General features: G+C 44.4%; 1 protein-coding gene and 1 pseudogene across 1 annotated transcript; both read right to left on the bottom strand.

Annotated features, from left to right (window-relative positions):
• The window catches only part of LOC141271570 (uncharacterized), a 175,014-nt pseudogene that overhangs the window by 59,242 nt on the left and 88,179 nt on the right, over positions 1 to 27,593 (bottom strand).
• Positions 7,754 to 26,286, bottom strand: LOC141273218 (uncharacterized). The gene is made up of 7 exons (XM_073684788.1): positions 26,170 to 26,286; positions 23,608 to 23,760; positions 23,334 to 23,513; positions 23,128 to 23,251; positions 21,216 to 21,283; positions 14,597 to 14,717; positions 7,754 to 7,876 (listed from the first exon to the last, which is right to left on the bottom strand). The coding sequence occupies exons 2-7, from the start codon at positions 23,686 to 23,688 to the stop codon at positions 7,788 to 7,790; spliced, it is 663 nt and encodes a 220-aa protein (XP_073540889.1). The 5' UTR covers positions 23,689 to 23,760; positions 26,170 to 26,286; the 3' UTR covers positions 7,754 to 7,787.

Genomic DNA, 27,593 nt, shown 5'->3' with positions numbered 1-27,593 from the left:
GAGTCCCTCAAGGCTCTGTCCTAGGACCCCTTCTCTTCTCAATCTATACCCTTGGCCTGTGACAGCTCATAAAATCCAATGGCTTCCAATACCATCAGTATGGTGATAACACCCAGATGTCACCTCTCTGCTGTCCAGAATTCCAGTATGTCTATCAGCCATATCCTCCTTCTTCTGCTCTCGCTTCCTCAAGCTCAATGTGGACAAAACTGAACTCATCTTTCCCCCATCTCGTGTATCTTCCCCACCTTTGTGATCTTTTTATCACAATAAATGACACCACACTTTCCCCAGTAACAGAAATCTGCTGCCTCGGAGTAAACCTTGACTCTGCCCTGTCCTTCAAACCCCACATTCAACCTCTCGCCACCTCCTGCAGCCTCCAGCTCCAAAATATTTCCAGAATCAGTCCTTTCCTCAACCAATCTACTAAACTGCTTGTGCATGCCCTCATCACCTCCCGCCTCGACTACTGCAACATCCTCCTCTGTGGCCTACCTGCTAACACTCTCGCACCCGTCCAGTCCATCCTCAACTCAGCTGCGCGACTGGTTCATCTCTCACCTCGCTACTCCTCTACTATCCCCCTTGGTAAATCCCTTCACTGGCTCCCAATTGCCCAGCATATCCAGTTCAAACTACTAACACTGACCTACAAAGTCATCCATAACCTTTCCCCTCTGTACATCTCTGAACTAATCTACCGATATATTCCCTCATGTAATCACCGGTTCTCCCAGGACCTTCTTTTCTCCTCCACACTTAATCGTTCCTCACCCAATCACCTTGAAGATTTCTCACGAATATTCCCCATACTATCGAATTCTGTGCCTCAACACGTCCGATTAGCTTCCACATTTGTATTCTTCAGACGGAACCTGAAAACCCATCTCTTCAAACAAGCCTACAGCCTGCAATGACCTTGCTTGCTGCCACCTCAACACCAGAGCTACTGCAACCACCCCAACCTACTGTCTCCTTCCCTGTTCCTGTAGAATGTAAGCCTGCAAGGGCAGGGTCCTCTTCCCTCTGTATCAGTCTATCATGGTTTAGTTTTGTTTACTGTAAATGATGTCTGTATCTGATATGTAACCTTTACTTATGTACAGCACCGTGGAATCAATGGCGCTATATAAATAAATAATAATAATTATAATAAAATCCCCACAGCCCCTTCTCATAACTACTCAACTCTCCTCCTCCAAAACCAGCTTCTCCGCCATCATGGAAGATCAACTTTCCTCTTTACTCTCCAAATCACATCTCGCCACCTGTGAACTTGACCCAATCCTGTCCCAACTCATCCCAAACTTTACCACAGTCTTCATCCCAACCCTAACCCACCTCTTCAACCTATCACTAACAACTGGTGTCTTCCCCTCATGCTTCAAACATGCCTCGATCACACACCCCCTCAAAAAGCCCTCCTTTGACCCATCCTCTGTCTAGCTATCGCCCCATATCAATTCTCCCCTATGCCTCAAAACTACTGGAACAACATGTCCATCTTGAACTGTCCTCCCACCTCTCCTCCTGCTCCCTCTTTGACCACTTACAAACTGGATTCCGACTGCACCATTCCACTGAAACTGCCCCGACTAAAGTCACCAATGACCTACTAACCGGCAAATCCAAGTGACACTACTCTGTCTTCCTCCTCCTCCTGGACCTGTCATCTGCCTTTGACATAGTGGACCATTCCCTTTTACTACAGAATCTCTCATCTCTTAACATCACAGACTTGGTCCTATCTTGGACCTCATCATACCTAACAGACAGTACATTCAGTATCTCCCACTCACACACCACCTCCTCATCTCACCCCCATCCGTCGGTGTCCCCCAAGGCTCAGTTCTAGGACCCCTGCTAGTCTCCATAAACATCGTCGGCCTCGGACAGCTCATAGAGTCTCATGGCTTTCAATATCACCTCTATGCTGATGACACACAGATCTACCTCTCTTGACCTGATATCACCTCCTTACTAACCAGAATCCCACAATGTCTGTCCACTATTTCATCTTTCTTGTCTGCTAGATTTCTAAAACTTTACATGGATAAAACCAAATTCATCATCTTTTCACCATCTTATTCAATCCCAGCCAACTAACCCAAGTCAATGGCTGCCCAGTCTCCCCAGTACTGCAAGCTCAGAGTAAACCCTTGACTCTGATCTCTCCTTCAAACCTCATATCCAAGCCCTTTCCACTTCCTGCCGACTCCAACTCAAAACTATCTCCCAGATCTGCACATTCTTCAACCATGAATCTGCAAAAACACTAGTGCATGCCCTCATCATCTCCCGCCTCGACTACTGCAACCTCCTGTTCTGTGGCTCCCCTTCAAACACTCTAGTACCCTCCAATCTATCCTAAACTCTGCTGCTCGACTAATCCACCTGTCCCCCCGCTATTCCCCGGCCTCTCCTCTCTGTCAATCCCTTCACTGGCTCCCCATTGCACAGAGACTCTAGTTCAAAACCCTAACCATGGCATACAAAGCCATCCACAACCTGTCTCCTCCATACATCTGTGACTTAGTCTCCCGGTACTTACCTGCACGCATCCTCATGAGATCTCCTTCTCTACTCCCCTCTTATCTCCTCTTCCCATAATCACATCAAGATTTCTCCAGTGCATCCCCCCTACTCTGGAACTCTCTACCTCAACACATCAGACTCTCGCCTACTGTGGAAACCTTCAAAAGGAACCCGAAGGCCTACCTCTTCCGACAAGCGTACAACCTGAAGTAACCCTCGCTCCACCATATCGCTGCGCGACCAGCTCTGCCTTCTCCTACTGTATCCTCACCCATCCCTTGTAGATTGTGAGCCCTCATGAGCAGAGTCCTCTCTCCTCCAGTACCAGTCGGTGACTCGTTTTTGTTCAAATTATTGTACTTGTTGTTTGCTATGCATAGCCCTTTTCACATGTAAAGCGCCATGGAATTAATGGCGCTATAATCATAAATAATAAATATATATCTATATATCTGTGGCTTGGTCGCCTTAAAAGGAGGGGGGCCCAAACATATTTCTTGCTCAGGGGCCCCAAGGTGTCATTGTCCTCCCGAAATACTTATCAATAAAATAGTAGGGTACATGGGATAAGTCAGTGTCTAATGCTGTTAGGCAGGGAGGGACAGATCGCTGCTGTCAGTGTGCTACTCTGCTCATTTTTTGCATTTGTGCATCCAATATTTTTTATGCCAAAATATACAAACATTTAGGCTATGTGCCCACGATGCAGAAATGCTCAGGATTTTTTCCTGAGCGTTTCTGTATTTCCCTGGCAGAAAAAAAAGCATGCGGATTTTACATGCGGATTGTACATGTGTTTTTCCTGCCAGGGACAAGCGGATGTGAAGCGTTCTTCACTTGCATTTCCGCATGCGGGTTGTCAAGCGCTTTCCAAGCGATTTTAGCATCACTTGGAAAAGTGCTTGACAACTTGGTCACACTATATAAATCCATGCAACCGGCATGGATTTATATAGTGTGACCCGAGAGAATGTCAAAAAATAAAAAATAAATCTATACTTACCCTCTGATGGCCCGCGCTGTCTTGTTTCCCTCTGTCCCGGCTGCCGGCAGCGCTACACTGAAGGACCTGCCGACGTCAGCGTCGCGTGACCCATCACATGACTATGATGTCAGCGCAGGTCCTTCAGTACATCGCGAACTGTCGGCATGCGAGGAGGAGCGCAGCGGGGGCCATCAGAAGGTAAGTATAATCTTTATTTTTTTTAATTCTTTTTTTTTACAGTTTTCTATGGTACCCAGGTCCAGAGGAGAGTCTCCTGTCCTCTAGACCTGGGTACCATCCGCACATTAGAACGCACGGAATGAGCATCTGCATATACAGTGATGCGTAATCCATGCGTTCTAATGCAAGTCAATGGCGGCGAAAACGCAGCACTTCCGCAAAATAATTGGTAGTGCTGCGGATTTTTCCGCAATGATAATCCGCAGCCGAAATTTCCGCAGCATGTGAACAGCACATGCAGATTATCATTGGGGAACATGGCAGACCTTCTACCAAGTGTTTTTTTAAGCGTTTCTGCAGCGATTTTGCCGCTGTGGAAACGCTTAAAAAACGCATCGTGGGCACACAGCCTTAAACTCCAGTTTAGTGTACGTGAGAAAGTGTGCGTGTCACAAAGTCTGTCTCGTTTGCACATGCTGTACGTGTATTCCAGTATTGCTGCCTGTTGCTATACTTTATTTGCACTTTATCTACCATTTTTTTGATGGTAGATAAAGTGCATTCACCTTGCATTTGGTACCATGTTAATGAGTTGATAAAAGATTGATTGCTGTCAGTCAGGGAAATATAATTCTAGTCTTGCAGATATGATACCTGTTAATGGCTAACGAAAAAAAAAATAAATGATGTTACAAAGCGAACTTTCAAGATCACTTGTGTCTTCAACTGGCATGGTATAACAAAGTATCTGAAGAAGCATATATACATACCGTGTACGTTACTTCAGATACTTTGTTACACCATGGCTAATGAAGGGATTAATATATGGATTATTCTGTATAAAAATATAGTTTTCAAAACCAGAAAATGCACTAGAAAATTACACAAAGTGTTATCACAATATAAAAGGAGAGCTATCTGGATTGTATTCACTTAAAAGATGTTTATTGATAATTGCAAACATTTTATACATTATATACAATTCTTTGATGTTCAAGAAGATTTTATTTGCAGATAAAAGATTTCCCACGTTGATAACACAAATATGGCTTCTCATCTGTATGAATTCTCTGATTATTAACAAGATCTGATTTCTGGTTAAAACGTTTTCTCCTGCGTGTGATTTTTCACATTTACGGCATAACATGATTTATTTGTTAACCCTTTTCCACACTCTAAGCATGAATAATGCTTCTCAGCTATGTGATTTTTCTGATGTCTACCAAGATCTGATTTAAACGCAAAACATTTCCCACATTCTGAACATGAATATGGCTTCTCCCCTGTGTGACTTCTCTGATGTTTAATAAGATATGAGTGAGCTATAAAACGCTTCCCACACTCCAAGCATGGATAAGGCCTGTCCCCTGTGTGAATTTTTTGATGACCAACAAGATGTGATCTCTGACTGAAATATTTCCCACATTCCGAACATGAATACGGCTTCTCCCCTGTGTGAATTCTCTGATGTATAACAAGAATAGATTTCTTGTTAAAACATTTCCCACATTCTGAACATGAAAATGGCTTCTCCCCTGTGTGCGTTCTCTGATGTATAACAAGAGATGATTTCTTGTTGAAACATTTTTCACAGTCTGAACATGAATATGATTTATCTCCTTTGCGAGCCCTTCTGTGATATTTTCTTTTCTTCACAGCCGGCGATGAATCGGAAGATGAGGGGATATCTGAGATAGTTGCACGTACTTTACGTGTAGCTTGTGAGTTATCAGGGTTTTCCGCCTTAAAATCTGACGTCAGATGTCCCTCAGAGCTCCTGTTACAGTCATCTGCCAAAAATTGAACCAACTTTGATTATTTATTAATAATAATAGAACTTTAACTCCTTCACCACCAATCCTGTTTTCACCTTCCTGACTAAGCCAAATTTTATAATTCTTGACCAGTGTCACTTTATATAGTAACAACTCTGGAACGCTTCAACATATCCTAGTAATTCTGAGAATATTTTTCCATGACGTGTTGTACTTCCTGATAGTGGTAACTATTGCTCGATATGATTCACATTTATTTATAAAAATATTGAAAATTTTATTAAAAAAAAAAAAGTGAAAATTTTGCAATTTTCATGTTTTGAATTTTTATGCCCTTAACCAGATATTTATTATGCATTTTGTGTACTATATAACTAACATTTACCACATGTCTACTTTACATCAGCATAATTTTTTAACTTTTTTTTTTTGTTAGGAAGTTAGAAGGGTTTAAAAGTTTATCAGCACTTTTTCATTTTTCCAACAAAATTCACAAAACTAATTTTTTTTATTTTTTTTTTTCCATTTTTTTTTTTTTTTAGGGACCACGTCACATTTGAAGTGACTTTTGAGGGCCCTATGTTACAGAAAAGATCGAAAAGGACACCATTTTAAAAAAACTGCACCCCTCAAAAGTGTTCCAAACCACATTCAAGAAGTTTATTAACCCTTTAGGTGCTTTCACATAAATGAAAGCAAAGTGGAAGAAAAATAATCAAACATTTTAATAGTTCCCAAAAAAATGTTGCCTTAGCCCCACATTTTTCATTTTCACAAGGGTAACAGGAAAAATGGACCATACAAGTCGTCGTGCAATTTCTCCTGAGCACGCGATGTGGTGGAAAACTACTGGTTTGGACACACGGCAGGGCTTGGGAGGAGCGCCATTTCGTCTTGAATAGATTGTGGACGCCATATCACATTTGAAGAGCCCCTGGCATGCAAAAACAGCACAAACCCGCAAAAATGACCCAATTTTGGAAACTACACTTCTTGAGGAATTCAACTAGGGGAATGGTGAGCATTTTTAACCCTCGGGAGACTCACAGAATTGTAGAACATTGGGTTGAGTAAATTAAAAATTACAATTTTTTTCCACTGAAATGTTGCTTTGGCACAAATTGCCTCTTCAGAGAGGAAGAGGACTAGAACGCATATGAACTAAAAAGTTAATATCGACCCTCTAACAAGACTTGCCATATGACTTGGGATAAAAGCCAATAAAAGGTTTCCTCACTCCGACATGCAAGGCTTGACTTGTCATTATCCACAAGGTGAAACGTTACCCCTTAGATCCCAGTCTTAAGCCTCTGACCTAGCCCAATCAGATCTTATACTTTGCACTAACAAGGGGCAATACCCCGAAACACTGTCAGCAAATTTATATTCTGGTCTTGGCTTTTATCCTAAGTGATATTGCAAGGCTCATTAAAGGGTCGATATTGACTTTTAGGATTGCCGCTTCCAATAGGTGGCACTAGAGTTTATTGGTATATTTTATTCATTTTTTTGCTCTTTATTTTTTTTAAACTTTTTTTTTTTTTTTCACTTTTTTAATTTAGTCCCTGTATGGGACTTTACCTTTTATCACTCTCATCAATGATATAATGCATTGCAATGCACAAGCACTGTAATGCATTATACAGTGGTTGCAAAAGTATTCACCCCCCTTGGCATTTTTTACTGTTTTGCTACCTCACAACCTGGAATTTCACTGTTTTGAGGGTTTGCATCAGTTCATGTAAAGAACATGCCGACAACTGTGAACATTCGGTTTTCTTTTCGTTGTGAAGCAAACAACAAATAGGACAACATAACTGAAAATTTCAGTGTGCATAACTATTCACCCCACTAAAGTCAGTACTTTGTAGAGCCTCCTTTTGCTGCAATTACAGCTACAAGTCACTTTGGATAAAATTATTATACATTCCTCAAGGTAAAACTGCTGCAGCTCCTTCGAGTTAGATGGTTTCCTCTGGTGAACAGCAATCTTCAAGTCTGATCTCAATTGGACTAAAGTCTGGGCTTTAGTACCCCGACTTGTACTTCTCAACAACTGTGTCCCTGACTTGTTTGGAGGTCTCCTTGGTCTTCATGGCGTTGTTTGGAGATCTCCTTGGTCTTCATGGCGTTGTTTGGAGATCTCCTTGGTCTTCATGCTGTTCTTTGGAGATCTCCTTGGTCTTCATGCTGTTCTTTGGAGATCTCCTGGGTCTTCATGGCGTTGTTTGGAGATCTCCTGGGTCTTCATGGTGTTGTTTGGAGATCTCCTTGGTCTTCATGGTGTTGTTTGGAGATCTCCTTGGTCTTTATGGTGTTGTTTGGAGATCTCCTTGGTCTTTATGGTGTTGTTTGGTTAGTGATGCTTCTTGCTTAATGGTGTAGCAGCCTCTGTGTCCTTTCAGAAAATATAAAGTGTATATACTGACGGACATGTGACACTTAGACTGCACAGAGGTGGACTTCCTTTCACTAAGCATGTGACTTATAAATGGTAATTGCTTGCACCAAAAAATTTTAGGGGCTTCATAGCAAAAGGTGTGAATATATATGCACATGCCAATTTTTTGTTATTTGATCCCATAAATTTAAATTTATACCTATATTTTTCTCACTTCACCAACTTAGTCTATTTGGTGCTGATGCATCACACACATAATGGAGTACAAAAATATTTAATCACATGTTGTAATGTAACAAAATAGGTAAAAAGCCAAGGGGGGGGGCGTGGCCTAGCTCTTGATGTGAGAGGTCGGGTGGCAGTGCCTCTCCACCACCATTAGCTTCAATTATCCTGCACAGAGCCCGAACCAGCCAAATCCCTTATCAGGAACTGCTGTCTGAGGGTCCCGGGAGTCAGAGGCGAGCTTCTGCCAGACTCAGAGAGTCCAACATGGGCCGCAAAAGGTAGAAGGATGCCGGGGCCTGCAGCAGTGCCTCAGCCCAAGATGGCACCGAGACAGAGGAAGAGGCGGGAAGGAGGAACACAGCCTATGCACGGAGGCTGGAGGCTTCAGCACGGCTGCACAGGTATGCGAGGGGCATGAAGGCAGATGAAGAAGGAAGTGAAGGCAGTGAGAAGCATGGAGATGAGGAGGAAGATGAGGAGGAGATGCCTGTGCCGGTGCTACATAATGAACAGCAGGAGGAGGGGGATGGTGACACTGTGCTGGCAGCTGAAAGTTCAGATGAGGCAGAGCCGACTCTGCGAGATGTATTCCAGGCTGTCTTATACTGCAAGACTGCTTTAACTGCTCTGACAAAGCAGGTGAATGGTCTGAAAGCCGACATGGGAGGCATTGAGGCTTCTATGCAGAAAGTTACAGCCAGATTGACTGAGGTGGAGGGCAGAGTTGGTGTAACAGAAGATCATTTAACCTCAGTGCAAAAGACGCAGCAACAGCACACTCAGAGGATCACGGTAGTGGCTAACAAAAATGATGACCTGGAAAACCGGTCACGCAGGAACAATTTGCGTATTGTGGGCATCCCTGAAAGAGCTGAGGGTGCTGACCCCACGACCTTTGTTGAAACCTGGCTGCTGGGAAAGTTTGGGTCTAATATCCTGTCGAGGGTGTTTGCTGTGGAGCGTGCACATCGAGTGCCCATGAGACCCCCAGTGCCTGGAGAGGGTCCTCGTACGATGTTAGCCAGAATCCTGAACTGCAGAGACCGGGACACTATCTTACGTAAGGCCAGAAAATTGACAGATCTTACCCTGGAGGGCAAACGCATTGAAATATACCCGGATTACTCGGCTGAGGTGCAAAAGCTGCGGCTACGGTATTGTGAAGTGAAGAAACAGCTCCGCTCTTTGAATGTGAAATACTCTACAATTTATCCTGCCAAATTAAGAGTGGAAGCCTTTGGAAAGGTCAATTTTTTCCCGTCACCGGTAGAGGCCGCCTCGTGGTTGGAGCGGAACCGGAGCAAATTGAGAGAAGCTGAGGACTCGGCACGGTGAATGCACGACCCTGCTATCCTGACCACTGGACAGGGTTGTGGCTCTACATTGCTCTGCGAAACCGCAGAGGAGGGGGAGAAACCCCCGCTGGGATCTACGTTTTATAGTTTTATAGTTAATTTGTTTGATTAATGGTTCGGGACTATGCATACTATTGATTATGTGGTGGAGAGACTGCCAATGCTGGAGGAGGACACGGCGCATGTTGATATGCGGTATACTACGATGTTGCTCAGGTTCTTTGATCTCCCACTCTCACGTTGGGAAGAGAGTGACAAGAGAAGGGTGGGGGGAGGGGGGGAGGTGGATGGGTTGGATTTGCGGGAAAATGGGGTTGCTTATGCTGTTTGACCTGGTATGCTTGGGAACAAAATGGAAAGATGTTACTTGATGATGGTGGATTGTTTTTTCTAATGCACAATGAGTAACCGTACGGTTCGGATTTTAAGTTGGAATGTACGTGGTATATCTGACAGGATTAAGAGGGCAGCAGTTCTGAATCACATCAGATCTTGTGATCCTATGATTGCGTGCTTACAGGAGACCCATCTCACTAGAGATACTAGGCACTGGCTATCGAGAGGGTGGATGTTAAAGACATATCATTCCACTTATTCCTCGTACTCCAGGGGGGTGTCAGTCCTAATACACAAAAACGCACATTATGAAGAGCTGGCAGTGCAAGTAGACAGTGAAGGGCAGTATGTATGGATTGCGTGCAGATTGTATGGACACAAAATGATTTTAGTGGCGTTATATATCCCTCCACCTTATTCTAAAAAGGAACTTCAAGCAGTAATGGACTTGACGGCCAGATGGGGGGAGGCTCCGATGTTGATTATGGGAGATGTTAACAACACCATGAATGATTACTGGGATAAAGTACGTCCGGCAGGTATGGAAGCTGGACGGGACGGAATGACTGCATTTGGCACCTACGTGGGGGAGCTGGGGCTGGTGGATCTGTGGAGAGTACGAAATGAGGGTAAGAGGACCTTCTCGTGTCATTCGGCTACACACGGAACACTGTCAAGGATAGACCTGGCTTTTGGGGATACTGCTATGGATGGGATGGTTGGGGAGGTGGAATACCTACAGAGGACTCTATCGGATCATAGTCCTATGGTTGTCACGCTTCTAGTGGGATCTGCTCAGGGTCAGAGGGGAGGTTGGCGTCTTCACCCGACGTGGCTTAAAGTGGTGGATATGGGTGGCATAACCAAAGAACTAGAGCACTTCTTCCAAGTGAATGAAGGGAGTTCTGAGGCCACAGTGGTGTGGGAGGCTATGAAGGCATTTACGAGGGGACTCTTTATAAGTGAGATCTCACGGTGTAAGACCAAAACTAAATTGGCAGATCAACAAATAAAGGATGACTTGACAAGGGCAGAGGCAGACATGATTTTGGCGCCAACGAGTGTAGCTCACAATAGACTAAAATTGGCACAGGAGGCAGTTAATAAACTGCACATGATGCAAGCTGAGAGGAAAAGGGCATTTCAGCAAGCCCAATTCTTTGAGGAAGGAGAGAGAGTGGGTCACTTGTTGGCGGTGATATCTGCGGCACAGAGGGAGTCTTCCAGGGTGTACAGGTTGAGAGACCAAGCGGGGACGACTCTGACAGACACAAAGGACATATTGGAGGTCTTCAAGGAATATTACATGGCACTGTACAATTCAAGAGTACGGGACACGGAGGGGGCCGTAGAGGAATTTTTGGAAGGCATCTCACTGTCTAAATTGTCTGAGGAAGATAGGATGAGGTTGGATGAACCTGTGAGTGTGGAGGAGGTGGAATGTGCAATTCTGTCTATGCCCAATAACAAATCACCGGGTGCTGATGGTCTACCTGGGGAGGTGTACAGGGAGCTGGTGGAACTGCTAGCTCCAAAATTGAAATCTGTGTTTGATGAGGCTTTGGTGAAGGGGGCGTTACCGAGATCAATGGAGGAAGCGGTGATAGTGGTTCTGCCAAAGGAGGGGAAAGACCCCATGGATGCGGAGTCGTATAGGCCCATATCGTTGTTGACAACGGATGTCAAAATACTCACTAAGATCCTGGCCACCCGGCTCACCGGGGTTGCGCATACTGTTATTCACGAGGACCAGTCGGGCTTTATGCCCAACCGCTCCACGGCTGTTAACTTGAGAAGATTATTTCTTAATATGCAGCTGCCTGCTGATAATGGTGGCGGGAGAATAGTGATGTCATTGGACGCTAGAAAAGCATTTGATAGCGTGGAATGGAAATATTTATGGAAATAATGGGATTTGGCCCCGCATTCATGGCCTGGGTGAAGTTATTGTACTCATCCCCAAGGGCGGTAGTTAAGGTGAATGGTGAACGGTCCGGGATGTTTGACTTACATAGGGGCACAAGGCAGGGGTGCCCGCTGTCCCCGCTATTGTTTGCGGTGGCAGTGGAGCCCCTGGCGGCCAAAATAAGAGCTGAGAGAGGAGTGGTCGGATTTAAATTTGGGAGGCTGGAAGAAAAAATATCACTGTATGCCGATGACATCCTGTTATTTCTGGAAAATGCAGGAGAGGCATTGGGGTGCACGATGGATGTAATTAAACACTTTGGGAGCATTTCGGGACTGGAGATAAACTGGCACAAGTCTTATGTCATGGCTGTAGATAGATGAGAGGGGGAAGCAGCTCCAGCTGGTTTCACAATTTAAATACCTTGGGATATGGGTGGCGCTTCCATTGACACGATTCACGGATCTGAATTTAGTTCCTCTGCTAGAGAAATTTAAAAAGAAAATAGGCGCATGGTGCCAATTGGCTTTGACGGTGACGGGTAGAACTAACCTGATTAAGATGGTCCTTATGCCACAACTAATGTACGTTTTGCACAACTCACCGATATGGCTACCAAAAAAACGGTTTCAGGGTATTGATTCTATCTTCAGATCCTTGATATGGGGCAAGAGGCAGGCAAGGATTAAATTGGGAACGCTGCAAAATGGGAAGGAGGAGGGAGGATTGGCCGCACCCAATCCCTGGGTCTATTTCTTGGCAGTACAAGGCCAGCATGTCAGGGGATGGAGAGAACCCGATTGTGGAGGGGCAGCTTGCCGGGTGCTGGTACATGTGTCGGGGAGACGCCCACTGGTCCAGGCGTTAGAGGATGGTACCTTTAAGAAATTGGGAGCAATATATCCTACCTTAGGCTTGACTCAGAAGGTATGGGACACTATTAAAAAGATCAGGGGGGGTGGACGGGCTGACTAAGTACTCACCGGTGTTGGGCAATGAACATCTGCCGGAACTTAATAAGCTGTGTCAAATGGGCAATTGGAAGGCGCAAGGAGTGAGATATGTGTGCCAGCTGCAGAGTGGAACGGACCTGAAGACCTTTGAGAAATTGAGAGAAGAATTTGATTTGCCTTTGGTGTGGGGATTTCAATACTATAGGCTTCGACATGCTTGGAGGGCACAGTGTGGATTGGGAGCCATGATGGTTCAGGGTGACATTGTACTAGACTCTGTATGTATGAAGGGAGGGACGAGGGGAGTCATATCGAGCTTATATCATGACCTACTGCACTCCTATCTGGGGGGAAATCACTTCATTGCAAAGAGTAAATGGGAAAGGGAGGTGGGTACCCTCACAACAGAACAATGGGAGGCAATTCTAGAATATGTCCCGAAGATCTCTCTAAGCGAGCAGGCACGGATCTCCCAATTATACATAATACATAGGACATACAAAACACCGCTGCGCCTGTACAAGGCGGGCTTGAGGGGAGATTCCAGTTGCCCTAGATGTGGCACGGACCAGGCCGGACTGCTACACATGCTATGGTCATGCCCACGGCTAGTGGCTTATTGGTTGGTCGTTGTTAACAAAATTGAGAGGGCTTATACATGTACAATTGACAGAAACCCGGTGCTGTGTGTTTTGGGGGAGGTGGATAGAATACCTGTCTCAGAACATTACAAAGTGGCGATAGCGCGATTGCTATATGTGGCACGCAAACTAATAGCACGAAAATGGACAGATTCGGAACCCCCCACTAGGAGGGAATTTATTGCTCAGACACGTACGGTAATGCATTTAGAGGAAAGCATTTACAGGCGGAGGCATGGAGAGAGAACTTTTGGGAAAATATGGTCCGCATGGATGGCGGTAATATGATTGTCAATGTTCCCAGGTATGCCCGGCATAAGGAGTATTGGCGGGAGGGGGGAGGGGGGAGAGGGTTTTGACTGTATTACTACACGTTATGTGAATTGTTATATGTATATTGATAACTGTTTGCTGTAAATTTTTGAAACCTAAATAAAAATAATTGGTTTAAAAAAAAAAAAAAAGCCAAGGGGGTGGGGGGGCCAATACTTTTGCAAACCACTGTTATACCAACAGAACACCTTGTAGACTATGATTCCGGCATGGTCTAACAGGCCAGCATAGCTGGCAAACACAGAGGTCATTTGGCCACGGTTTGCCATGACTATCATCGGCAACCCATGATTGCGTCGCAGAGAATGACGATTGGAAGGGAGAGGGAGCCCCTTCCATCTCACAGCGTTCTAAGTGCTGCAATCACTATGGACTGCGGCATTTATAGGGGGCTAAACAGTTGGGGGTGATGCGGGCACCACACTTGGCTGTGACAGCTCGGGCTTGTCTATCACTTAATCACTTGTCTATCACATACCTCATGTGCCCGCACGATCGCCAAGATGTACCTGTACGTCCATTTGAGAGAACGCACTATCGAGGATAGGTTAAGTAAGGGCATTTTTAGAGCGTTATCAACAAGCTATACAGTATCATAGTGTCGTTTTAATCACCAAATAGCGAAGATTGCTTCCCTATCAAGCGGATTTGTCACCAGATTTGACGATACATTGCTAATAAATATCTTTAACCTGATGAGGTTGTTGTACTTACTGTGAAAAAAAATCAAATCAGAATGGATTTCAAATGAGCATATTAGGAGTCCAACCGGAGGTTAAAATCATTCTAATATTGGTTTTAAAAATAAGTACATCAGCCTCTTCAGGTCTAAAAGATCTATTTACCAATGTTGCAGTTTCTGTAGTGAAATATGGTGATAAATCCACTTGAACAAATTAAACATAAATTAGTTGCAACCAGTGGAAAAGTCGAATATGTGACTGTAATCTGCATTTACTGCTCACCTGAGCCGTTATCTGTAGGATTCTCCTCTTTACACTGCTCATCATCCCAGATGTCGATCTCCTCTACTTTTATTATGGTTAGATCGATATTACTGTGCAGATCTTCATCCTGATTCGAAAGCTGTGAAATAAATATGGTAAAAATGACAGATACTTGGACACGTCACATGGAAGGAGCAGAAAAGATTGCTGTTCTACAGCCAAATTGTTTCACAGGAGAAAACAGTACCTAACTACCATATTTTTTGGACTATAAGACGCACCTAGGTTTTAGAGGAGGAAAATACAAAAAAAATTGAGGAAAAAATTTGGTCATGACGCGCTGTAATGGGGGGGGGAGATCTGCTGCTGACAATGTTATAGGGGTAATGTCCCCCAATTCTGTACTAATATCCCCCATCCTGGTATGTATTTATGTTGCCCAGCCTGGTATATATGGACCCCAATCCAGGTATACATGGTATTGCATCCTGGTATACATGGCACCCCATCCTGGTATACATGGCATCCCCATCCTGGTATACATGCCCCCCCCTTTCTGATATACATGGCCCCCCATCCCCATCCTGGTATATATGGCCCCCATCCGCATCCTGGTATATATGGCCTCCATCACATCCCCATCTTGGTATACATGGCCCACCCATCCTGGTATAAATGCCACCCACCCCCCCATCCTGGTATACATTTCCTCCATCCCATCCCATCCTTGTATACATGGCCCCCATCACGCCGCACACATAATAAATAATTCTCACCTTCTCACTACGTCCTGTTCCGATGCCAGCAGCTGATTTCAGTGTGTAAGCAGCGCATGTCACAGCCATTAGCCCCCACATGCTGGGGTCAGCTGCCGGAATATACACTGCTCCCCACGCTCGGGACTATTGGAGTGTGGAGCAGTGAATAGTCATTCTCCTTATTAGTGGGCACACTTACCCACAGCCGCCGGCTCCTGTCCAGCCGCTGAAATCTTGTGTACCTGCTATTAAAGAGAATGAATATTCACTGCTCTCCACTCCCATGGTCCTGCCCAACTCTCGGCACCGGCTTCAGTGCATTTAGGTGGGCGGGAATATGGGCGTGTGGAGAAGTGAATATTCAATTTTTTTTTTTAACAGAGGGCAGTGTTAGCTGCAGCAGCCGACTCCTGCCTCCTGTGACCCACTCTTCAAACGCTGCTGCTCCCCCCCACAGCCACACTATTAGGTACATCCGGACTATAATACGCACCCCCCACTTTCCTCCAAAATTTTGGAGGAAAAAAGTGTGTCTTATAATTCAAAAAATACGGTAATTTTGTGGTACTGAATATCATGCTTAAATTTGCTGATTGGCTCTAATTTTCAAGATCCAGAGGAGGTTGTAATTACTTATGACATACTTTCCTGCAGGCTTATAGAAAAATTGCATCTTTATTATTTCCTCGTCATTATTACATTGTTAGTAGCTAGTCTATTACATCACCTATTTATTCTATTGAGCTTTCCGTATTCTATCATCTTAGTGTGACAAATCAAAAAAAGTGCCAACTCCGCTCCGATGACGCAATCTTGATTACAGTTGCATCACCTACTTTTATAAATGCTCTCTGTGTAAGGTATACAGTTTTAGGATTTCTTAGCTTAGTTTCTTAGCATATTGACATGTTTAAGTTTTTTTCAGATATGCCCTGTTATTGCATTAACAAAGCGGATAGTTTTTGCTACATACGCAGAGAAGTCACTTTTGCATCACAAAGACTAAACTTGACTACCATGATAAGGAAAGCCTACAACCTGTATTTTGGCTTCAGAATAGGAAATCAGGACAAGAGTTGGACTCCACATGTATGCTGCACATCTTACCCAGTGGTTGCATGGGAAGAGGCAATCTATGCCTTTTGCAGTCCAAATGATCTGGAGAGAGCCAACCGATCACACTACCAATTGCTATTTCTGCATGGTGTGCCCCATTAGGAAAGGAGTTTCAAGGAAGAAGTGGACTTTACAGTATCCAAACATTCCATCTGCAATACGCCCGGTACCACATCCAGAAGAATTGCAGATTCCAAAAGCACCAGAAACATTTTCAGTCGAGACAAGTGAGGAAGAAGAGGGCGCTGGGAGTCATGAAGCATCTTCCTCTCACGACCCAGACTTTCTATGAGCAACCTCAACTGAACCACACCTCATAACTAGGGATGAGTGGACCCGTGGATGTTCGGGTTCGTCGGGTTCAGCCGAACTGTAGTTTAAAGTTCAGTTTGATATCCAAACTTGATCCAGAACCAGAACCCAATAGAAGTCAATGGGAACCTGAAGTTCGGAGCTTTAAATGGCTGTAGTTATGGCTAGGGGGCTGCAAAAGAAAGTAACATCGTTACCGCCAGTCAGAGGAGTGCGGGATCACGCTTTCAGATGTCAGCGTGATCCTGCAGCTGTGACTGTGACCGGCAGTAAAAAGCTTACCCCGGGTCACAGGCATCGGCTAATGAGACTACTACCCCCATCAGCCGACGCCTGCTGTCACTGTGAACAGCGAGCGCAGGCGCCGCTGATGGAAGTAGTCATCAGCCGGCGCATGTGCTCCAAATGAAAAAATAAGAGTTAAAATTAATAAATATATTTTCAAATAAAAATAAAAAACACATTATACTCATCTTAACGCCTAATCCCCAATGCCCATGTCACTTGTAAAAAATAATAAACCACCATAATACTCACCTATCCGCCGTAATCCCCACTGTCACAAGGCGATCTCACTTGTAGAACAGTCACACCGGCTAGGCCCAGAGCTGCTACGAGAGTTCGCCCATTATTGCACATCACCAGTCCGAGCTTGAGATTCACCGTCACTAAACACTCATCTGTCTGCTGTTCGATCACCGTCCACAGCTCCTGCGCAGTGTGGAATTTGTCCCCCAAATAGATGCGTTTCAGAACAGACTGCTGTCATTTCCCCCTGGCTGTGCTGAAGTTGATGGTGCAGGTCTTAGTTTTACCGGATGAGGAGGCAGTGGCGTAAGCGGAGTAAGGAGGAGGCAACCTGGACAGAGAAACGTCCAGCAATCCTCGGTGGTGTTAGGACATGCGCAGAACACCTTCCGCCTTAGGCCCAGCTGCCACTACATTTACCCAGTGGGCAGTTAGGGAGATGTAACATCCACGTATTGGTGTTTATGTGGAGTTTGGCAATGATGGCATTGCGCAGTGCACACCTGATTTGGTCTAGAACATGTGTGTGCAGGGGAGGGTTGGCGACCCTGAGAAAGTAATGGCGGCTGGGAACAACGTACTGCGGGACAGCCACCGCCATCAGTTTTTTATAACTGTTCGTCTCCACCAGCCGGAATGGCAGCATTTCAAAAGCCATGGCACGTAGGTGAGTAGGGGGTATTTCCTCTTTCTCTAGAGGGTTTGGGGGATGGAGAGCTGAAAACGTCCATGCGACGGTGTGGAGATGTTCGGTGACACTGCTGGTGGTGGTGCTGTCACAATCTCTCTCTGCGAGATGGCAGGTGGCCCTGTTGATCGTGAGTGGGAGGAAGAGGCCGAGACCACAGCAGAAGAGGGAGCTGGAGGAGGCTCAGATCTGTCATGCTTTTTAAGGTGTGTACTCCACTGCACCTCTTGCTTGGAATTCAGATGCCTTGTTTTGCAGGCGGTGCTCAGATTTATGCCTCACTTCAGGGTCTGATGGCACAGCGTCCAAACCGCCCGTGTCTTGTCGTCAGCACATTGGCTGAAGAAATGCCACGAGAGGGTGCTCCTTTGAGCTGGCTTTGTTGTTCTCATTTCATCGGTGGGGTGGCCAGTAGCAGCCAACATACTGGCTAGGGGCAGCCGGCTGTGCTTTTTCACCGTGCTCCCTCTTTTACTATGCTGCTGGGGCAGCATGACCACCACCTCTTCCTCTGAGCTGCTCACGTCACATGGATGGCCTTCGCTCCATGTGGTGCCCAGGACCTCATCATACCCCGCATCATCTTCCACCCACTCCTCACCCCTGCCCTACTTGCCTGTCTGCATAATGCAGAAAGACACTGCAATTGGTAACTGTGTTTTGTCATCCTCTGAGATGTGCTGCAGTGGTCCACTGACCCTCCCACATTCTCATCCTTCAACATAACAAGTGGTTGGGCATCAGTGCACTCAGTCTCTTCCACTTCTGGGGCAGGGCCAGGTGGATGGCCCACGAAATCACAGCCAGCAGAGTCATCAAAAAGCAGAAGAAACTGCTGCATGACTTGGGGATCAGACTGCTTGGCTCATCTGCAAGGGGGTGAGATGGAAGCTGGTTGACCAGGTCCTCAACTCTGCGTTTTCTGCAGGGTACTTGGTGGAAGATAATGAGAAGGAACTGGAGGCACTCTCAGCCATCCAATCTAACACCACTTTAACATGTTCTGGCCTCAACATTCCTTTAGCAGTATTCGGCCCTACGAAATGATGCAGAACGTCCTGTTGCCTGGGTGCACCAGCACCAGAGGAAGGTGTTTCATTTTGGCACGTAACAGGCACAGAACGACCACGTCCTCTTCCTGCAGCCGCTACACCAGCACCACCATGGCCACGCCTTCGTCCCCTATTTGATGCTCGACTCATTTTTTTAAGTGGGTTTAGGCACACAACTCGCACAGAAACAGGTGCAGAGTATGACTTTTGTTAGGCACACTACTGTACCCGCACAGACAAGGCAGCAGAGTATAACATTTTTTAGGCACACTACTCGCACAGACACGGTTGCAAAGTATAACTATTTTTTTAGGCACAGTATTCCCAAAGACACAGGTGCAGAGTACACAGAGGCTTTTTGGCACACTACACCTGCAGACACGGGTGCAGAGTACACACAGAGGCTTTTTGGCACAGTACTCCCACAGACACAGGTGCAGAGAACACACAGAGGCTTTTTGGCACAGTACTCCCACAGACACAGGTGCAGAGAACACACAGAAGTTTTTGGCACAGTACTCCCACAAACACTGGTACATAGAACACAGAGGCTTTTTGGCACAGTATTTCTACAGAGACGGGTGCAGAGTACACAGAGGCTTTTTGGCACAGTACTCCCACGGAAGTTTTTTGGCACAGTACTCCCACAAACACGGGTACAGAATACACACCAGGGTTGTGGAGTCGGTAACCAAACCTTTGACTCTGACTCCTCAATTTCCATGACACCGACTCCCTCATACACGGCTCATGTTTAAGTGATAAATTTACTGTAGCACAGACTCATCTCAGCTAAAAGTCTAGACCCTTAGATCAGGAATAGGACAGACATTTATAGGACATTTCATAACTTTCCTAAATTCTTATGAAAAAATATTCCCCACAAACTGCATTGAACTACTTTACCCAAATTATTATATATTTTAGGAGTTGGAGTCAGTCCATTTTATACCGACTCCACAGCCCTGATACACACAGAAGCTTTTTGGCACAGGACTCCCACATTTACAGTTCGGGTTCGCTCATCCCTACTTATAACACAAAGTGAACTAAACGATCTTGTTAGAGGTTTGGATCTGACCAAGAGTAAAGCTGAGCTCTTAGGTTTCCGGCTACAGGAGTGGAATGTTCGCATTTCTTTGTTCTACAACTGTGATAAAGATCTTGTTCAATACTTCTTCATTGAGGGCGATCTTGGGGAATGCAACATCAACAGTTTAATAAGCCTCTTCAAGATGAGGAGTTTCTCCGGTTTTGGGAAACTAGAGAGCCGATAACTGGAAATGTGTCCTTAATGATTCATTTCTTACACTCACATCAAGACTTATTTCCAGCAAACTGCAGAGCAGTGAGTGACGAACAGAGATGATCTGATTATCATAGAAACAAGAGCTAACTAAAAATTGTTATAGTATATTTTATACACAGATTTGAATTTAGAGGTCAAAATCATTAAGAAATGGCTCATTTCAAAAAGGAACCTGACTTTTGAAAATATGTACAATGTTATTAAAGGGTTTTTCTACCCAAAAAACAAGTTATCATCTATCCCTTAATAAGGTGGTAACTATGATTGGGGGGTGTCTGACTGCTGGGACCCCCAACTGATCCCTAGAATGGGGCTCTGTAACCCCTATTTGCAGCTGTATTGCCTCGTGAGGTGAGAATGCTTGGCCTCCGCTCCATTCGTTGTCTATGCAAATGCCAGAAATAACCAAGCGCTGTACTCCGCACTCCCATTGACAATGAATGAAGCGGAGGCCGAGCATATGCACCTCCACTCCATTCAGGATGAGGCCATAGAGTCACATTATAGGATTTACAGAGCCCCAATCTAAAGATTGTTGACGGCGGAGCCAGCATTCGGACGCCCAGTGATCTGCAAGTTATTCCCGAACCTATGGAATAATTGGAATAACGTGTTCTTTTGAGAATAACCCTTTAATTCCCAGGATGAAAAAAAATAACATTACGGCAAATATCTGCAGGTCTCCAGTATAAATCCAACCTGTCGGTTCCTTATCACAAACTATTCCATAGCCAGAAAACTGTGAGAAGATCCAGACATGTAATGTCTGTGGCCAGCTGCCTTCTCCGCCATATATAAGTCATATAATAATGGAGATTGGCAGAACACAAGACCTGCACAGCCGCCTACATCAAATTCCTACAACTCCACCTACCTGATGATCCTCTGAACAGTCCTGAGGTCCGGGATGTCTCTCTGGCGTCGTCTTCTTACTGGTTCTTACTGTAGGGAAAACATAAGAAAATCACTTCATTCTATATATACGGTAAGTAATTTAGCGATTAGACACTTTGGGAAATTCTTAAACTACTTTTGGACTGCCCATAGACTTTATACATCGAGCCAGTGCACACTTTACCATGCACTGATGTTCTAGAACATTAAAGGAGTTGTCCAGTACTTTTTTCAATTGCCCCAAAGTATTTAGCATTTGCCTATAAGTGTTTTTGTAATCACCTTTATTTGTCTGTACTGCCTGTGAGTGGCGCTATAGCTGCGCTCCACGGCGAGTGATGGGCTGTGGGCGAGGTTACCCCGCACGTCACACCCAGCATCCACCACACGCTCTCCCTCTCCTCATTCATTAGGAAAGCGCGTGGTGGATGCTGGGAGTGACGTGCGGGGTATCCCCGCCCGCAACCCAGCATCCACCGCGGGAACCACGTCACTGATGTCACGCCTCACTTGACGTGACATCAGCGGAAGAAAAAGTCAGGGGTCACGTTATGCCTGTGAGCAGCCAGCTATAGCACCGCTCACAGGCAATACATACAAAAATAATTACAAAAACACTTATGGGCACATGCTAAATACATTGGGGCAATTGAAAAAAGTACTGGACAACTCCTTTAATGCAGTGTAGGCAGCTAGCACAAGAACATGCAGTTATGTGGGGCTGTCAGGCACAGCCAAACTTCCCAGAGAGAAGATAAACATAGTTTATTACCATGTATACCTTCTCAATCTCTGTATACACAGTGTTGGACCTTTGCTTCTGTACACAGAACTTATTTGCTTTAGTGAACATGTGATTATTGGGTGTAGGGAGAGAACATGAGCTGCCGGGTCCTAGGAGACAGCTTCAGCTCTCCTATGTAGGAGGCTGAAATTACCCTGTAACTGGGTCTAATATACCAGCCCCAGTTACAGGGGAAAATCAGCAATAAAAAGTATGTATTAATATGTTAAAATGCCCCTCCTCACCCCCAGAGGTCTTTTAAGACCTTCAGTGGGGCACATTGTGTAAAATAAATGAAAAGGTAAATAAATAACAATAAAAAAAGCAGAAATAAAATATACACAAAAGAATTAATAAAAAAAAAATATATATATATATATATATAATCAAAAAGGCACTACCAGTCTGAATCGCTGTTTCCAGACCCACCCCAACTGGGAAAATATGTCCTATACATAAAAATAATTTCTACTGAAAAGGGAGGAGCAATTAAAAATATTTTTAGAGGACCTTTCTTGCTGTAAAGAAAAATAAATATGAAAAATAGCCATATTGTTCCTTCTGTTTTTTTAACCCTCCAATATCAAAGAAAAAAAAAAAACAATATAAAAATGAAAAAAAAATTAAGTTTAAAATTATTTGAACATCCGAGCAAGAATTTTTTTAGAGCCGTTAAAAGCGCATGTACGATGAAACCTGAAAATGTGCTTGGTCGGGCGCGTGGGAAAGTGGCCCAGTCATGAATTAGTTAAGAAATGCATTGATAGTAACAAATGTACTAATAAGTTTATCAGAAGTTCTGCTCTGTTTTCAGTTCTTTTTAAGACAGCCATACATTCTGATCACACACTGCTCCCGTCATTAATGTGGAGGAGCATATGACCATGATTGGCCGCAGCGGTGACCAAGAAACACATCACTGCTCCTGTTCCAGTTTTGATGGCCAAGATCAAATGTCTGAGTGGACCATGGAATGAGTGTGGGGTTTCGTAAGGTAACTTTTACTTATTTTATATCCTTCTGACCTTTTTCTTTTACTTTTTCAATAGCTCGTCAACCCTTTAAGATTATCCTAAAGCAGCCAACCCCTTTAACAGATGTCTATTACCTGGTGATATGGGAAGCTGCTGGTCCTCCATCAACACATCCTTGTACCGATCCTTGTGTTCTTCTAGATACTTCCACTCCTCCATGGAGAAGTAGACGGTGACGTCCTGACACCTTAGAGGAACCTGGCACATACAATGATACCGTCATCCCCCGATCCCTTCATAGCGTCACTGTATAATGTCCCAGCATTCCCAGCAGTGTCACCTTTCCAGTTAGCAGCTCAATCATCTTGTAGGTCAGTTCTAGGATCTTCTGGTCATTGATGTCCTCATGTCTTCGGGGGTGCGGTGGAGGCCCCGTGATTGGGTCCAGGCTTCCTCCCCGTCCTTCAGACACAGGGGCCTTGAAGCGCTTACTAGAAGTCTTCTTCACTACCGTGTAATCCTGTGTATGGGGAGATGCAGTAATAAATATCACTACAGACTTGTTATTACCATAGATAAGAATGATGTCAGAGATTTTGATGACGTCACATCACCTCTCCTGTAAGCTGGAAGAGTATCTCTAGGGTGATATTCAGTATACTCTCCGTCATCTTTTCGTCTCTGATTCTATCCATCCTTGACCGGTGAATCAGGATAATTCTCTTATATAGAAGATATTAGCAGAGAAGATCCGATATTGTAAGGACCTGAATGGGAAGAAGATGAGCTGATGTAAAATAATATAAATTACTGGAGATAATAAGAGGAGACATTTATAGGGTTATTATGTTGTTAAGTGATAGAATATCATTGGAAAATGCTGCCACTTAATTATCTGTGGCGATATGGTCCTCCACTAATCATGAAAGTCAATTCTCTGATTCAACGCTGCGTCACCTTCAAGGTTTCTCCCAGCACAGCGACACTCCCAACACCAGACTACTGTAGAAAACTGCAGCTCGAGAAACAGTAAAGAGGGACACAGAACTAGACCAGGGCTGTAACTGCCTTACACTTAGGATCATCCACCAATTATTTAAGGAGTCGTCCATTTGATCTTTATTTTAACAGATATGTTGAGGACACGTCCCCACCCTGAAATGAAGCATCATCAGTGACATCCATTTTCAGGGGCTGGAATAGAGCCTACTCTACTGAACATGTGTCAGTTGTCAGTCCTGATGTATGCTAAGTACAAGCTCCCTTCTCACAGTGCGATATTCTTTTCAATGCACAGTGACAGTGCGCTTCCTCGCTGGGTCTAATGAGAAGTGACCAGCCGCTAAGAGAGCGCAATGTTAGTACTCATTAGAAGGAAAAAACACAGTGCATTATACTTTGCAGCTGTTTTTCAGAAGCTGGAACTGGGGCTTTAGTGAAGGTGGAGGGAATTATGAACAGTTCCAAATATCATTCAATTTAAAAAATAAAAATAAAAAAAAAGCCTTCAGGCCTCTGCTAAAAAGCTGAAGATGAGGAATTTCACCTTTCAGCACGACAATGACCCTAAGCGACATCCAAATCAACAAGAGAACAGCTTCACCAGAAGAAGTGCAAAGTTTTGGAATGACCCAGCCAGAGCCCAGACTTCAGTACAAGTGACAATCTGTGGTGACCTGAAGAGGGTGCTGTACACAGGAGATGCCCCCGAAATCTGACAGATTTGGAGCTACTGCAAGGAAGAGCCGGCAAACTCTAGATGTATCGGGCTGATAGGCTCCGACCCAAGAAGTCTGAATGCTGCCAGAGATTCAAAAGCTTCTTCAATAATGTATTAGCTTAAAGGGGTTGTCCACTACTTTTACATTGATGTCCTATCCATAGGATAGGGCATCAATGTATGATCGCAGGGGTTCCGCACGCAGCACCCCCGCAGATCAGCTGTTATCGGTGCCGGTGGCGGCAGCCGCCGTCCGGAAGTGCTAACCTGCGGGGCTCCGCTGTCAAGTGGTAGTGGCCGCAGCGGTGTACTGCACATCCGCCTCCTATTTAACTGAATGGTAGGCGGATGTGCAATACACTGCGGCGGGCACTACCACTTGACGGCGGAGCCCCACAGATGAGCACTTCCGGCCAGTGGCCACCGATAACAGCTTATCGGCGGGGGTGCCGGATAGGGCATCAATGTAAAAGTAGTGGACAACTTCTTTAAGGATGTGCAGATTTATGCAAATACATTGTTCGTTCTTTATTTTCTATTTACACCTAAAAAGATTTCAGTGTATTTTTCAATGGAATTGTACAGATTATGGGTGACATTAAGGCTATGTTCCCACACTTTGGGTTTTTCAGCGTATTTTGCTGCAGATTTTCATGCAAATTTTCAGCTGCGTTTTGCAGTACCAGCAAAGTCTATAAGAAACCAGAATTCTCTGTTCACACATGTTGCTTTTTCTTTCCTGCGTATTTTGTGCCTTGGTTGGGTTTATGGAAAATTAGAGCATGTCACTTCTTTTAGCGTTTTTTCACCCATAGGAAGTAATGGGTGGTGAAAAAAAACGCTGAAAAAAAAAAAAGCATCAAAAAACGCAGGTAAATTTCTTCAGCGTTTTTGATGGCAAAATAGAATAGGGTTCTTTTTTTTTCACAGAACTTCATTCATGTACATTCATAAATAGAGGCAGAAGAACAGTGAAAAAAAATGCTGGAAAAATGTATAACAAAACGCAGCAAAACCTGCAGAATGACGCAGCTGATTTCCTGCCAGAGATCCGTTTTGCTGCAGATTTCTGACTGAAAAAAAACCTCAACATGTGGGGGACATAGCCTAAGATGGAAAAAGTTCTGAAATGATTCTTCTTGGATTTTTTTTTTTTTAATATATGATAAACACCTGTCATTTCAACAGGGGTGTGTAGACTTTTTATAGCCACTGAATAGGATCAATAAGCGTTACGTGCATTTAAAAATGACGTCATTGAAAAACACAAGCCGTCTCTCAAAGAATAACATCAGCCCTCACAAGGCACCATCGAAGGAAAAGTAACAAAGGTCCGGCTGTTGGAATGCAACAATAAAAAAGCCAAAAATATAAATAAATGCTTAATTATAAGCAGTAGGCTGGCTGTGAAGAGGTTAATGGTCCCTGCACTTAGTAATGGGGGGTCTGCACATACCTCCTCCTCCTGCAGAGCTCCACACTGGATATATGGCTGCTCTGTGCTTACAGGACCTGTGGTGATGTCACACATGGGTGGGAGGAGTCAGGAGATCACATGACCAGGAGGCTCAGTGCGCAGGACTGCTGTGCTGGTTGTCATGGTGCTGGGTCTCGCTTTCCTTCTGCTGTTCCTATATCTCTTATATTCCTAGTTATACGTCATCTAATGTAAGCGTTATCATATCTGATAGTGATTAACCCCATAAATAACCCGTGTATTCTGCATCCTCGCGACCTGACAATTTTTTTTTTTTATTTTGCATGATCCAATTTCAAAAGCTGTAACATTTTCTTTTTTTTTTGGTGTTTTCAATATTTTTTTCTCTTTACGGCTTTTACCGTATGGGTTAATGAATTTCATACTTTTGATTGTTCTTTTACAGATGCGGTAATACCAAATATGTTGATTTTTTTTTTATATTTGAGATGATTTGAATTTTTTATATTTTTGTAAAAAAAAAAATAAATATATTCATATATTTTTTTTTAAGTCCCTTTTGGGAATTTGAACACCTGACTCAAATCTAAATACTGCACAGTATTGCAGTATATATAGAAAATCACTTAATCTACAGCTAAACTTCAGGACTTCACGACAGAGTGAAAGATACTCGATACGCATGGAATGACACTCCCCTCCCCCCCCCGTCTAGATCGCATGCCTTAAATACCGCTGACAACGGCATCTAAGGGGTTAACAGCAGCGCTTCGCTCAGGCTGCTGCTGTTACAGGCAAAGCCGGCTGTATAATACAGCCAACATTTGATGGGTATGGGACGGGCTCAGCACCTGAGTTCGCTCCCTACACAGGTAGCTGACATTGGACATACCAGTATGTCATAGAGAAAAATTAAAATTCATAAAGACATCTCCGGAGAAGGAACATATCAACCTCACATTGAATATATGGGATTAATTATAACTGGGGAAGTCAGAAAGAGCTGACACTTCAACTTCCATTGAAGTAAAGAGCTTCTAGTGACCAGGTAATTACAACAGGGGGATTTGCTCTGAGAGCCAGACACTAAGCCTGGGGTTTGTGTATTCAGAGGTGGAGAAGTACACTTTCAAGCAAGAGCTTCCTCTGTTCAAAGCAAGGGTCCCAGACTTTTTGGAACCAGTGGTCAGTGAAGAATATTAGAATTTGCATTGACCCGATACTTATGGGAGATATATATTCGGTGTTGTAGCAAAGAGGCAAACAACGCATTCGCTCACATCACCATAAGTTCATTCTAACCCCTCAAACTTAATCGGTCTGATGGATGATGCTTTCCATGTCAAGTTTCATCTCTATAGAAAGGAAATATGATGACAATATCTCCCGCCTGGGACCTCCAGGGGTGTAGATATCCTGAAGTTTGAAGATCTCATAAACTT

Source organism: Phyllobates terribilis, unplaced genomic scaffold (assembly GCF_046119375.1).
Source record: "Phyllobates terribilis strain yellow unplaced genomic scaffold, ASM4611937v1 Scaffold_5__5_contigs__length_657084704, whole genome shotgun sequence".
Lineage (NCBI taxonomy): Eukaryota > Metazoa > Chordata > Amphibia > Anura > Dendrobatidae > Phyllobates > Phyllobates terribilis.
This window is presented reverse-complemented; position numbering and strand designations above follow the sequence as displayed.

Excerpts from the sequence above, each read along its gene's own strand:
- LOC141273218 (XM_073684788.1), bottom strand. The coding sequence starts at position 23,688 with ATGGATAGAATCAGAGACGAAAAGATGACGGAGAGTATACTGAATATC. Across the intron at positions 21,284-23,127 it reads GCAGCTTCCCATATCACCAG|TAAGAACCAGTAAGAAGACG; the intron begins GTAATAGACATC and ends TTTTCCCTACAG. Across the intron at positions 14,718-21,215 it reads ACTGTTCAGAGGATCATCAG|CTTTCGAATCAGGATGAAGA; the intron begins GTAGGTGGAGTT and ends TTTATTTCACAG.